General features: G+C 30.0%; 1 protein-coding gene across 1 annotated transcript; it reads left to right on the top strand.

The window, feature by feature from the left end:
- The first annotated feature begins 6,889 nt into the window (after window positions 1-6,889).
- On the top strand, window positions 6,890-10,901 carry LOC101260358 (uncharacterized). Its single transcript, XM_004243442.5, has 3 exons — window positions 6,890-7,409; window positions 8,389-8,412; window positions 10,178-10,901. Exons 1-3 carry the CDS (start codon window positions 7,187-7,189, stop codon window positions 10,522-10,524), a joined length of 594 nt encoding a protein of 197 aa, XP_004243490.1. The 5' UTR covers window positions 6,890-7,186; the 3' UTR covers window positions 10,525-10,901.
- Window positions 10,902-12,600: the final 1,699 nt, after the last annotated feature.

Below are 12,600 nucleotides of genomic sequence, written 5' to 3'. Positions count from 1 at the left end.
GTAGAATTTCTATGATATTTTTAGTTGGTATACATGTGAGTAAATTAAATAGAAAAAAAAGGTTTATCTCTTTAAATAGATACATGCATATGGTTTATCTTCTAAATTAATTTGTGTTCTTAATTAATATTTGTCTTTAATTTTTGTAACACTTGACCTTTCAACTTTGTCAGTGAATCTTCATATTTCAAAGGACATTATTTTCATAGAAAGATTTATATGATACAATTTTTGTGTGTGGAAGACTAGAGAAGGTTTAACCAAGTGAAGAAAAAGGCAAGAGGATTTGTGTCAAGAATACAAGTGTAATGTGATTATAGGGATAAATAACACTTTAATTACTAGAATATCGAAGCTTGATCTATTTGTTTTTTTTTACTTATTTGTCGAGATCAGAACTATGATAAGACCCCTCCATTTATGTAGTTGAATATCACTTCCCTTAACTTGTCTTCCAAAGATTTTAACTTTTTGTTATGGTCAAAAGTTGAATATTTATTACTATAACTTTGTTTCGATTTGCATTATCAACAAAAAACAGGGAAAAGATTGTCTCAGAATTTTTCTATTTTTCATCGTAGTCTTGTGCTAAACTAACTCCTATATATGATACTTTTTCTTTGTATTTGTAATTTTGTTTTAAGAATATATTTGATTGATGGGTGTAATTTTTTACTTTAGAAAATGAGACAAATACAATCATAAAAATAGTGTATAAGGCATATAAAACAATTAATGCCTACAAAATATTCTAATTTCAAATTATCAATAATTACATTTTTGCATCTTAAATTTTAAATATTTGTAAAGAATCATTCTTACATGTGTTTGTGGATAAATTCTATAATTGTTAGACAATTTTCATTAAAATTATCATGAGATTCAAATCCCAAAGTAAAAAAAAATGATACACCAAAATGCTTAAGAAGTTAGAAGATCTTTTATCCTTTGATCAAATATTGCTCCTATTAATTTTTTAACCAAAAAAACGTAAAATATATTTTAAGAAACTTTTAATTATAAGAATACTATATTGTCATTTTGACTCTCCATTACATTAAAATTTGATTTATTTAATTAAATATTAATATTTTATTTGTACAATTACATAATTTAAATACCTTCGAATAAGTTTCTTATTTATAAATTTGAATTACTTAATTGCATTCTATTTAATGAGAAGGAGAATTTCAGCTTTTACTAATTAATGTCAAACATTTTATCTTCTTGAAACGTATATCCTGTGTAACTATTAATTTAATTTCAACATTTTTACTCTATCTATGAGACAAGAGAGACATTTTAAGGAAGAATTTCAATATTTTTACTTTATTCTACGAGACAAAATTTTTTTTTTAAGGAAGTTAATTATAAGATAGTGTGCCTCGATGTTTGTTTTTGCAACAATATTTTATCTTTTAAAACAAATATAAAATTTCTATATCAAAATTATAATAAAGGGAAGACTAAATGCAAAAAAATTCTTCAAGGTAGTTATACACTACAAACATTTTTTTAAAAATTAAATTGTGCATTGCCCTTTTATTAATAAGTTTATACACAAAATGTTTGTCATTTTACCTTTCATATTTATATTGTAACTCAAATATTATTTTTCAAAAAATTATGTAATTTTTTAATGATTTATATTCATCGTTATAAATTAAACGTGTAACACGTGTTCATATACTAGTTATAAATAAGGGTGAATGAATGGAGTGTTGTGTTAATTATAATGTTATTACTCAAGTGTAATGCAAAGACATAAATACAATATACATTTCAAAGGAAAAGATATATTTATTTCAAAAACAAAAGTGATGTAATGGCATTTAATGACATTAACCTTGATAGTTGTTTCTAAAAAATTAGTAACATTTCTATTTGCAAACTCTTTCTTTTGCAATCCTATGTAAAAAGTAATTTTGGTGAACATAAAACAGATCACACTATCAACAGAAAAAAGAGAAAAAAATTTATTCTTATTTCTTCTTAACTTATTTTTAGAATATTTTTTTGGACAATCTCCAATCTTTCAGCCATGAATGCACGTATTTGAGAGAAATTGTGAAACTGTGAAATCATAAAAAGCGACCGGCTAAAACAATTTGCATCGGAGTCGAACCAAAATCACTTTCAAGGCAGTGATTTTACCACAAAATAGTACTTGTAATAAGTTATTTACTATTTTGTAATTCCAATTCAATGTCAATTTTGTAGTAGTATTTTTCCAACAATCAACTAGTGATTTTCCTTACCTACAATAATATTGAGAAATAGTTATTTCCTAGAAAAAATTTGTTTTGATCTCTCAAAACTTTGACCCTTTGGACGGAAATAATTTTATACACTTGTCACAAAAAAATTTAATTTTCTTTGAACAATTAGGAGTTAATTATTTTTTATTTAACGAACCTTCAATAAATTGTTCTAACAGTATAACGGATTCTAGAAATATTGTGGTTGTTGATGATGTTGTTAAGAAGAAGTTTAAAAAGGATACTAGAACTGTAAAGGAAAATTTGCTAAATCATATGACTAATCATTTATTTGATTTATTTGTTACTTATAAATCTGCGATAGAAATATGGGATAATTTGAAAAAGATAGTGATGATACAGGAAAAAAAATTTATGTTGTCGGTCAGTGGATTAAATTTCTAATGGTTGACAATAAGACAATTATGGAACAAGTTCACGAATATGAAAATTTGGATGTTGATATTCTCAACGAGGATATGAAGATGTATGAGATATTTCATGCTAATGTTCTGCTTGAAAAACTCTCACTATTATAGAAATCAATTGAAGCATAAGAAAAAGAATTTAACTTTCCAAAAACTTATAAGTCATATGAGAAATGAAGAAGCGAACAATCTCACTTCTTGTACTGTTGTGGGAGAGTTTCAAAGGCAAACAAAAGAAAGACTTGAAAAAGAAAAATCAATTTAACAAGTCGGAGAATTAAATTCAAAAATCTAAAGGTCTTTGTTTTGTTTGTGAAAAACTTGATCACAAGGTTGCCATGTGCTACCAAAGAAAAGGGCAAGACTCAAAAGCAGGAAGGATAAAGTGATGCCCAAGTTCATCTTGTTGAGGGTAATGAAGTGATTGATGTTATAGTCGTTTAGACAAATTTAATGGCTAACAAAACTGATTGGAGCTAGACACATGCGTTTCAAGAAATTTCTACGTCAATAAGGAGTTATTTCATGGCTTTGAAGAGTCCACTAATGACGAGTGTGTATATATGGATAACTCCATTATTGTTATAGTAATTGAAGAATAATTTTTTTCACTTAATAACTTTTGACTTTATAGTCTTGAACAATGTTTTGTATGTTTTTTCCCTCCATAAAAGCTTAATTTTCAAAGCATTTCTTGACAAGTAGACCTTAAAGCTATTTTTGAAGATGACAAAATAAACATTTCTCGTGGAAGAGGCTTTTTTGAAAAGAGATATCTTAGTGGAGGCTTCTTTGTAAATTGTACTTAACATTATTCAAAAGATTGTCAATAACGTAAATATTTCAAATTCTACTTATATTTTTGAGTTTATTAATTTATAGCATGGTAAACTAGATCATGTTAATATTGATTCTGTTAAAAGACTTAGAAAAATAAAATTAATTTATATGATAAAAATTGATGATTCTTCTAAATGTCATATGTGTAAAAGTAAAGCATGCCAAGAAATCTTTCAAATCTATTATAGGAGAAAATTTGAATTGTTTGAACTAATACATTCAAATGAAGTAGACTTTGACAATTAGCATAGGTGAAAGAAAGTATTACATTACTTGTGTTGATGACTTTTCTAGATACACTAAGGTATATCTTCTTAAGTCTAATGATGAGGTTGAGGGCATATTTTTGAAATTCAAAACAAAAGTAGAAAATTAATTAAACACAAAAATCAAGAGATTTTTTATCTAATAGGAGCGATAAATATAGTACTAAAACTCTAGAGGATTTCTGTGAGAAAAATAATATTATTCATGAGGTTAGTGCTCCATATACTCCCTAACTAAATGTGTAGCTGAACGAAAAAAGAGAATTCTTAAGGAAATGATGAAGTTTATACTTTTGAGCTCAATGTGGGGAGAAGCAGTCTTGTATGCATGTTATAATTTTAATAGAGTTCCTCATAAAAAGTTAGACAAGACCGCAATAAGTGCTAACTCGAGTGGCAAAAGGTGAAAGATTTGTGTCTTAGATCGCAGGTTCAAGTCACACACCATGCAAAGTGAAGCCCGATATTTAAGTGGAGAAGGATAGAGGGACGGATCCATTATCCATCAAATTTAAAAGATTGTGATTGATCCAAAGGACGGGTCTCAGACGGATTTCTTATTTATCAACAAAAAAAGTTAGACAAGACCTTATATGAGTTGAGGAAAGGGTTTGCCTCTAACTTTAATTTTTTGAAAGTGTGAGGATGTTTGTCTAAGGTTGATCTACTTTATTTTACTGATTTTAAGACTTCTGATAATGTTTTTACTGCTTATGCTCAAAATAGTATTGCATATACATTGATGTCTCTAAGTGATCATTTTATTTGAGATAGACTTGATAAAATCACCTACGCGGGTGTAAAGATGTGGTTGGAGCACTCATAAGATTCAAAGTGTGTGTGCGCATGACCATAGAAACACTTTATATTGCTTAAGAATATGGTATGTGTTATGGGAAACTCAATTTATATCTACTCAGTTCAAGAGTACTTCACATTGTGGATATTAAGTTGTTATTCATATCACTACGTGTCAATTCAAGTCGAAAGATATGACACTCAAGTACCTTGTGTCCAAAAGTTAATTCTTACTCTCTATCTTTGCATTAGTAGGGTATTGTTGAGCTAATTCTATTATCTAGTTAATTATTCTAACTTTATTGAGTAAGTGTAATGTAAAGACACAAATATAAAATACATTTCAAAAAAGAAGATACACCTGTTCCAAAAACAAAAATGATGTAATGACCTTTAATTTCATTAACCTTGACAATATGTTTCTAAAAAAATTAACTCTTCTATTTGCAACTCTTTTTTTAAAAATTTTTTATATAAAAAGTGACTTTACATAAGGCACACCACGCTACCAACAAAAAGAAGAGAAACTTTTTCCTTATTTCTTCTTAGCTTGTTCATAGAATATACTTTGGGTAACCTCCAAACTTTCAGTCACAAGTACACGTATTTGAGAGTAACTGTGAAAACTTAAAGAGCGATTGGTTACAACGATTTGCATCGTAATCGGACAGAAATTACTTTTGAGGCAGTAACTTATCACAACACAGTATTTGTAATAAGTTACTACTTTATAATTTCAACTCAATAGGAATATTGTATTATTTTTGCAACATAAAGTATTTTAGAATTTGAAATTACCTACAAATATTAATTTGAATGATGTGTGTTTCAAACAAAAAAAGAATGATGTGTCATTTATTTACCTTAAAATATTTGAAACAAATTAAATGAAATTATCATTTCTATATGACTAATTGGTGTGTGTTTTTTAGAAAATGGTTTAAAGCCCCCCATCACCCTCCCACTAATTTATACCCGAAATTTCAACTACACACTCCAACTCCACAGATATCCTATTATCCTCTGAACATTTTATTTTTCTATTTAGTGTGTACCTAAGTGCTGACTTGTTATAAGTGGTGATTACACCTCCATCTTCCCAAATTAAATAAATCTTTGTTCCTTCTTTTCCACCATTAATCTTATTTCTTCAAGTGTGTCCCAACTACTGAATAACATAATGATTTTCATACCACAAGCCATTACTATTAGACAATCGAAACCACAAGTCATTACTATTAGACAACAGAAAAAAATAGAGAAATAATTAATCTCTATTATTAAAAAAAAGTTATATTCTTTGAATATATTGTGATAAATAATCATAACATTAAATTTAAGGATACACGCGAATATAAAATATATAAATAACTTAAAAGGTTGATCATTTATTTGCAATACATTATGCTTATTGAAAATTTTTATTTATTAATATGAAGCTCTGAATTATTTAATTTAAAGTTCTAAAATATTTTTTTATATAAAAAAAATAGATAGTTTTCTTTTTGTTTTGTTTTTTAAAAATATTTCTTGCATTTTTTATAAGGTTCAATATTGTTAGGAAATGAAAAATCATAAAATTCATTATTAAATTTTTTTTGATGCCTTCGAATGTTTTTTCAATTTTTACCTTCATTATTTATCGTTTAATTTTCAGATTCATTATTTATTGAATTTATTGTTCAATTTTTACATCCATTATTTATTGAGAAATGAATTCTATTTTCGCACTCATTATTTATTGAATTTATTGTTCAATTGTTACATTCATTATTTATTGAGAACTTAAAGGTATTACACATATTAATATTGGCGAAAGCTAAAATTTTTAATAAGAGATTCAAATTTAAAAAAGTAAACTACGAATTAACTAAAAGAATTCGTTATCTAATATATATAAATAATTTTAATAATATATAACTAATAATATTTTTCGCTGTATGAAAGATGAATCTCTAACAACCTGCATTACCAATTAGAACAACAATTTCATTTGAAACAAAGAATCCTTAAGTTGATTTTGGGTATATAAAAAGAAATTTTAATATCAGATAAAAAAGAGGAAGAATTGAGTTGTTTTTTCGAAACAATCCCAATGATTAAAGTGTGTTTGGAGGATTTTTTTTTATTGGTGACTTATTATCTCTCATTTTTTATTTTTGACTTTCTGAATATTTTATCCCCTTAAAAAGTTTAAAACATTTTTTGAGTTATTTTAACACTTTTAAAACTTATAACAGTACAAAAATAAAAATATCACTAAAAATAAGTTAATATACACATCCAAAACTCTTTTTCCAATTTAATCAAATCAGTGACTTTCAAAGATTTTTTTTTTTTTAAAAAAAGTAAATAATTACATTTTAATAGGCTGAAATTCGAACTTTAGTAGGCGTCGGCGGATCTGGGCTAAATTCCCAAACGCGTCACAGCAGTTGAAAAGCGGAGAAAAAAAAAACAGCTGATCTTTCTTCCACACTCTCATTCATCTGCTATTGGTCTCCATAAGTAAGCACAAAACTAACAATTTAACTCAAAATTGTTTTTTCCAACTTCTCCGTTTACTGGCCAGTAGAAAAAGCAAACAGAACGACCAATGGCGTTGAATCAAGCAGGAAGATCATCACCATGTAGTCCTAGGGTGTTGAAATCTGTATTGGGTCTAATGGCAATTAGTTTGGCAGCCTATATTTTGGGTCCTCCTTTGTATTGGCACTTGATGGAAGGTTTAGTTGCTGTTAGCCGTTCTTCTTCTGTTACTACTTGCCCTCCTTGTAATTGTGACTGCAATTCGGAACCCTTCTTTTTTATTCCCCCAGGTATACATTTTCCCTGATCTGCTGTAATATGTGCCATTAACTGTCAAGAATGGTCTTTTTGTGCGGATATGGTAATTTAAAGAACCCTTTTTTATTTGCTTAAAGACCCATTTGTGAATCTGGTGGTTTAATTGAAAGATCTTAAAAAAAATTGTACCTTTGTTGGTTCTGGCTTTGGATCTGCTTTCTAAAGGAAGCAGAATCCAATTGATTGTGCTTTATGTGATATGCTGCGTATATTGAATCATAATCCTGCTAAAATGATACAGTGATTTGAAATTGTAAGTTTATACTTCTAATTTCAGGCTAAATTGGGAAGTTTACACTGTTTGAAGTTCAATTATTGCAGATTGTTAGTTGTTGTTACTACTGTTAATCATTTTTGTTCTTTTTATATTTCAGGCAATATTTCCATGGCTTGTTTCATGAATGTGTTAACGTGAATTGAACTATTCCCCAATCATTCTGCTTGTTGTTATATGTCGTTTGGGATTATTTGGAGGAAGGGCGGGAGTCAGGATGTGTGGGTTAGAAAATTTGCTATCAACTTTGAATAATGTCTAAAAATACTATTTGCTTTTCCTCCTTATGAGTTATGAAACCTGTTGTCTTGAAGTCGTGGCTGATATGGTTAATTAGTTTGGTGACCTTCACATGTTTCTTGTGAGTTTGAGATATATTAAATTCTTCTGGTTTTCCTTTTCGTAATATAGTAAATCTTGAACAATTTGGAACTCACCTATCTTAAAACTGGGAGTTTTTAGTGATAGCTTTTGGTCTTTGTCCTTTGAATGGACCATAGTGGAGCCATGGAAGATTTCTCTTGCTTACTTGCCATGCTTGTTCAGCAGAATTGACATTTCCTATGATCTGGACACCATGTCTTTTTCTTAGGGTTGTTTAGAGTATCTGGTTACGTGAGGATATTGGTTTGTCGAGTATTGCTCCCATTGACTTCTTATTTTTGTATGTCTTGCAGGTTTGAGCAATGTTTCTTTGACAGGTTAGTGTCATGAGATCTTTGGCAGTTCTTTAGTTTTCTTTGATTATGGTATCATTTATTTTTTGATCCGATGGAAGATTTCATCAAGTCATCATTTTCTTCTTCTAGCTTTTATCATTTACCTTTCTTAACATTGAGATCATCAACACTTTGTATTCTACGTTTTCATGAACTTTATTATCATAGGAATATGTTTGGGTTCGTATTTCGACTTTGAGCTTGAGGGGTTTTTAACCATTCTAGGTTGGTGTTGTCAAATGCTCTCTCCCTCTAAGTTATGTCAGAGATTTTCCGTTGGACTCCATATTTACCTTAATGTAAATAGGCCTGCAGATGAAATATTAGTAAGGGCTTCTAATATGATTTGTGTTTTTTTATAAGGAAAAAAAAAAACGAACCCGTATTTTCTCTTGAATAACCTGCTTATGTACTGATCGAACCCTTATATTTTCTTGAATAACCTGCTTTCTTCTGTTATGACTCTCAGAATGATACCTTGATTGGAAGCTATTACGTGACACATGAAAATATTAGCTTTGGCAACTTAACACCTGAGGTGATATAACCCTTGGATTTCCCTTGTATGACACCTGCCTTCGTCAAGGACATTGTTTTGGACTTTTGATGGATCCCCTGATTGCCACAACTACATTTAACATGAAAAAGGCAGTAGCTTGATACTCCCTTTGTCCAACAATAGTTGTCCACTATTGACTTGCCACACCTTAAAAAACAATAAATAATAGGGGTAATATTACTATATTATCATTTGAATTTATTAAATTTTATGCTTTGAGAAATGTGTAGATGATAAATAGTATTTAATAGCAAGTTTAAAATAGACACAAAAAGGTAAATTATTTCTTGGTTTTCCAAAAGGACAAGTATTGTTGGACAACTATTTTTAGTAGAGTGGACAACTATTGTTGGACAGAGGAGCATAGAAGCTACTTACAACAACTTAATGGATCCAAAAATTCGGACAAGTATTTCTACGAAATTCTATGAGCATTTCCACTGGTAGCCTGATAACAACTTCGAAGAATTTCTGGACATGCCTTCCTCGTCCCCCTCTCTATCTTTTATCAGTTTCTCTCCTCAATATGGATTCATTTTGGCTACTAAAACAACAATAGCATACTTTTTCTGCAGAAGATTACCAGCTCTTTTTTTTTTGTCGAAGTGGAAGGATCGCAGCATAGTTGTGATTAATTTAGTTGTGAAAATTATCTGAGGAGACGTGTAACATGTATTATTATAAATCTGAGATTTTTTGGTTTGAAATCTGAAAATGGACGAAAAAGGAAGAGTTCTTATGAGTTTATCTGATGCATCTAATCTCTGTTGTGGTAGAGCATATTGTATGACTTCAGATGAGACCTTTTAGTACTTGGTAGGTTAGGAACTACTGTTAGTTTAAATAGGACATTTTGCAGAACTTTGTTGTTGTAAAAACATTTATTTAGTTGCATCCCATAAACGACCATCTCAAGTATGATGGTTGAGTTCGAGGATGGCATGATTTCTTTGATTCTGTAATGAGTTGAAACTGTGCAAATATTTGGATGATCTGCAAGACTGCAAATGCTTGACATCTTAATAAGCTGAATATGTTCAAAATATCGTATAGTTAATGTGAACCTCCTATATTTTAGTTTTGTTGCGTTGAAGTAGCCATTTACTCTTTCTTTTTATCATTAAAATCTATATTTTGTGACTTGACATCTAAAATCTTGGATTTGCCTTCTTATTCAATGTTTTGCAGATTGTGCTAAGCGTGATCCAGAAGTTGGTGAAGACACGGAAAAAAACTTTGCTGATTTGTTGTCTGAGGAACTTAAACTGCGAGAAGCTGAAGCCTCAGAAAATCAGCGGAAGGCTGACATGGCACTTCTTGAAGCAAAAAAGTTGACATCCCAATATATGAAAGAAGCAGACAAATGCAATTCTGGAATGGAGACATGTGAAGAGGCAAGGGAAAAAGCTGAGGTTCTTTTATTGGCACAAAAGAAAATGACTGCTACATGGGAGATGAGGGCGCGTCAAAAAGGATGGAAAGAAGGGGCAGCCAAGTCTCGAACTCAGTCTCAGGGGAATGTACAGACCATGTAACATGCGCATGGTCTCAAGTAGCTTGTCTCGACTTGATCTGATGCCAAGTTCCGGTGCAACAAAGTTGTCTATAATTGAGTCCCAGCTCAAAAATGTGTTAGCACATGAATGGATTCCATTTATTTTGAATCATATGCACGATTTTAGTTTAGAGTTCACTATAAGATATCCCTCTCTATATGCGTAGTCATCTGAAACAGATTGCCATTTGTTCCACTATAAGGCAAAGCCTTTCCATATATCCTGCTGAGTTGAAATTCCACTAGTAAAAGTTTGAGTGAATATTGCAATCAACTGCCTTACAAATTTTCATCTGGCTGAGTGGCATTTGTCAACATTTCTATATCTATATATGGGTGAAGAAGATTAACTGTGAAGTGTCACAACTTGTTCTATTTATTTGTCTTTTTGGCAGGTGATGCAATTTACAGGCTAGTTTATAACTTTTTATTCCCACTCTTGCTGATTTACCTGCTATGCCCAAGTAGACAAAGTTGAGATGACTTTAACCTTGTGTTCTTGACTTCTGGCCTAAACTCTGTGAAACTGATGGTGACAAAAGCATTATAAATGTAGATTGAAGTTGGTAAAGATTAGCACATCTGAGCTTGGAATTCAGTGTCTACAACCATGTGTTTTAATTTTTGATAGCTAGTACTTGTCAACTATTGACTTGACACATTGTTTAAGAAACAATAAATAATGAGTAATTTCATATTAAGGTTAAAATAAATACAAAAGGTAAATTATCTCTTGATTTTTTAAATTGAATAAATATTGTTGGACAACTATTTTTAGTACAGTGAACAACTATTGTTGGAAGAAGGGAGTGTTTACGATATTCCTGAATCAGAAACAAAGGAATATAAAGGCTGAGTTCTGGATCCACCAACATTGCCTGCTAACTTGCTAAGCTATACTACCTTGAAAGACCAAGGTAACCTTAGGCAAAAGCCCACAATTCTTTGTCCTCGAACTAAGGTTTGGTATTTGATCCATTGTTAGCTCAGGAGTGATGACATCACGGGTCACGGATGTGTATTGAAGAACTTATTTTTCTTTGATAATCGAGAAATTTAAATGTCAACTATGGGTAATGGTTAATGTATATGCTCCTTCTAATTGTTCTACTTAAATATCATAATTTTATCCGTTTATCCATTGCACAATTTTACTTCTGACATGAGTATAACTCTCATATCATACTTGACATGCTTATTAATAAGCCAAAGTCATGGGGCATGTATTTTGATGTATAATTAGGATAAGATGGTAACTAGAGTTGACACAAATTTAAACACCTTAATTAATTCATATACATATTGAGGATTTACACAACTTGAAAGTTGTGTTATTAAACACTTTTTTGATTATCACTTAAAATTATAAGGTTTATATTACACAGGACAGAAGACATGTGACATTTGAGTGCAAAATAATAATTCAAAAATAAATTATATAAGAAACAAAAGAAATAATCTTACTTGTTTCAACGTTTTACCTAATGTCATATGAGTCAAACTCAACCTCATTACCCTTTACCAATAATCACTTTTATCTCTCTAACCTCGACTTGGACTTTGGATGCATCTGTCTCCACTAATAACTCCCGAAACATTTGCAAATATAGACATACGATTAATGACAATGAAAACTAGCTATGCATATGATTACACCAAGAGAGAAAAGTTTTTCAATTTTTGCAAACACTAAAAGATTATTTATTCTTTCTTGTATCTTTTTGGTTGAAAATTAGTTTTGCAAAAATAAATAATTAAATTTAGGGAAAATTGTATATAATAGCAAACTACCTAAATTAAATGGAATAGCTAGGGTTTGATTTAATTGTGCTCCATAGCAAACATTAGCTAAAATTTGCCAGTTTCTCTCTCCCAAAAATCTCGCTCGCCACTCTCTATTCTCGCTCGCCTCGCTCGCTTTATACACAGAAGTGTATAATTCTGTTTCTGTTTTGTAGAAAGCGAGAGAAAATTGTATATACACATACAAAAATGTATATCTTCGTGTTATACACTTAATTATACAATTTACAAACATTTTACTTCAAATATTGCA

This window comes from Solanum lycopersicum, chromosome 7, assembly GCF_036512215.1.
Source record: "Solanum lycopersicum chromosome 7, SLM_r2.1".
Lineage (NCBI taxonomy): Eukaryota > Viridiplantae > Streptophyta > Magnoliopsida > Solanales > Solanaceae > Solanum > Solanum lycopersicum.
The sequence above is the reverse complement of the archived record's forward strand: the minus strand, read 5'-3'. Positions and strand labels throughout refer to the sequence as shown.

Bases quoted from the DNA above. Each gene is read 5' to 3' on its own strand.
- LOC101260358 (XM_004243442.5), top strand. From the start codon at position 7,187: ATGGCGTTGAATCAAGCAGGAAGATCATCACCATGTAGTCCTAGGGTG. The intron at 7,410-8,388 runs GTATACATTTTC...TATGTCTTGCAG, and splicing joins CTTCTTTTTTATTCCCCCAG to GTTTGAGCAATGTTTCTTTG. The intron at 8,413-10,177 runs GTTAGTGTCATG...AATGTTTTGCAG, and splicing joins GAGCAATGTTTCTTTGACAG to ATTGTGCTAAGCGTGATCCA.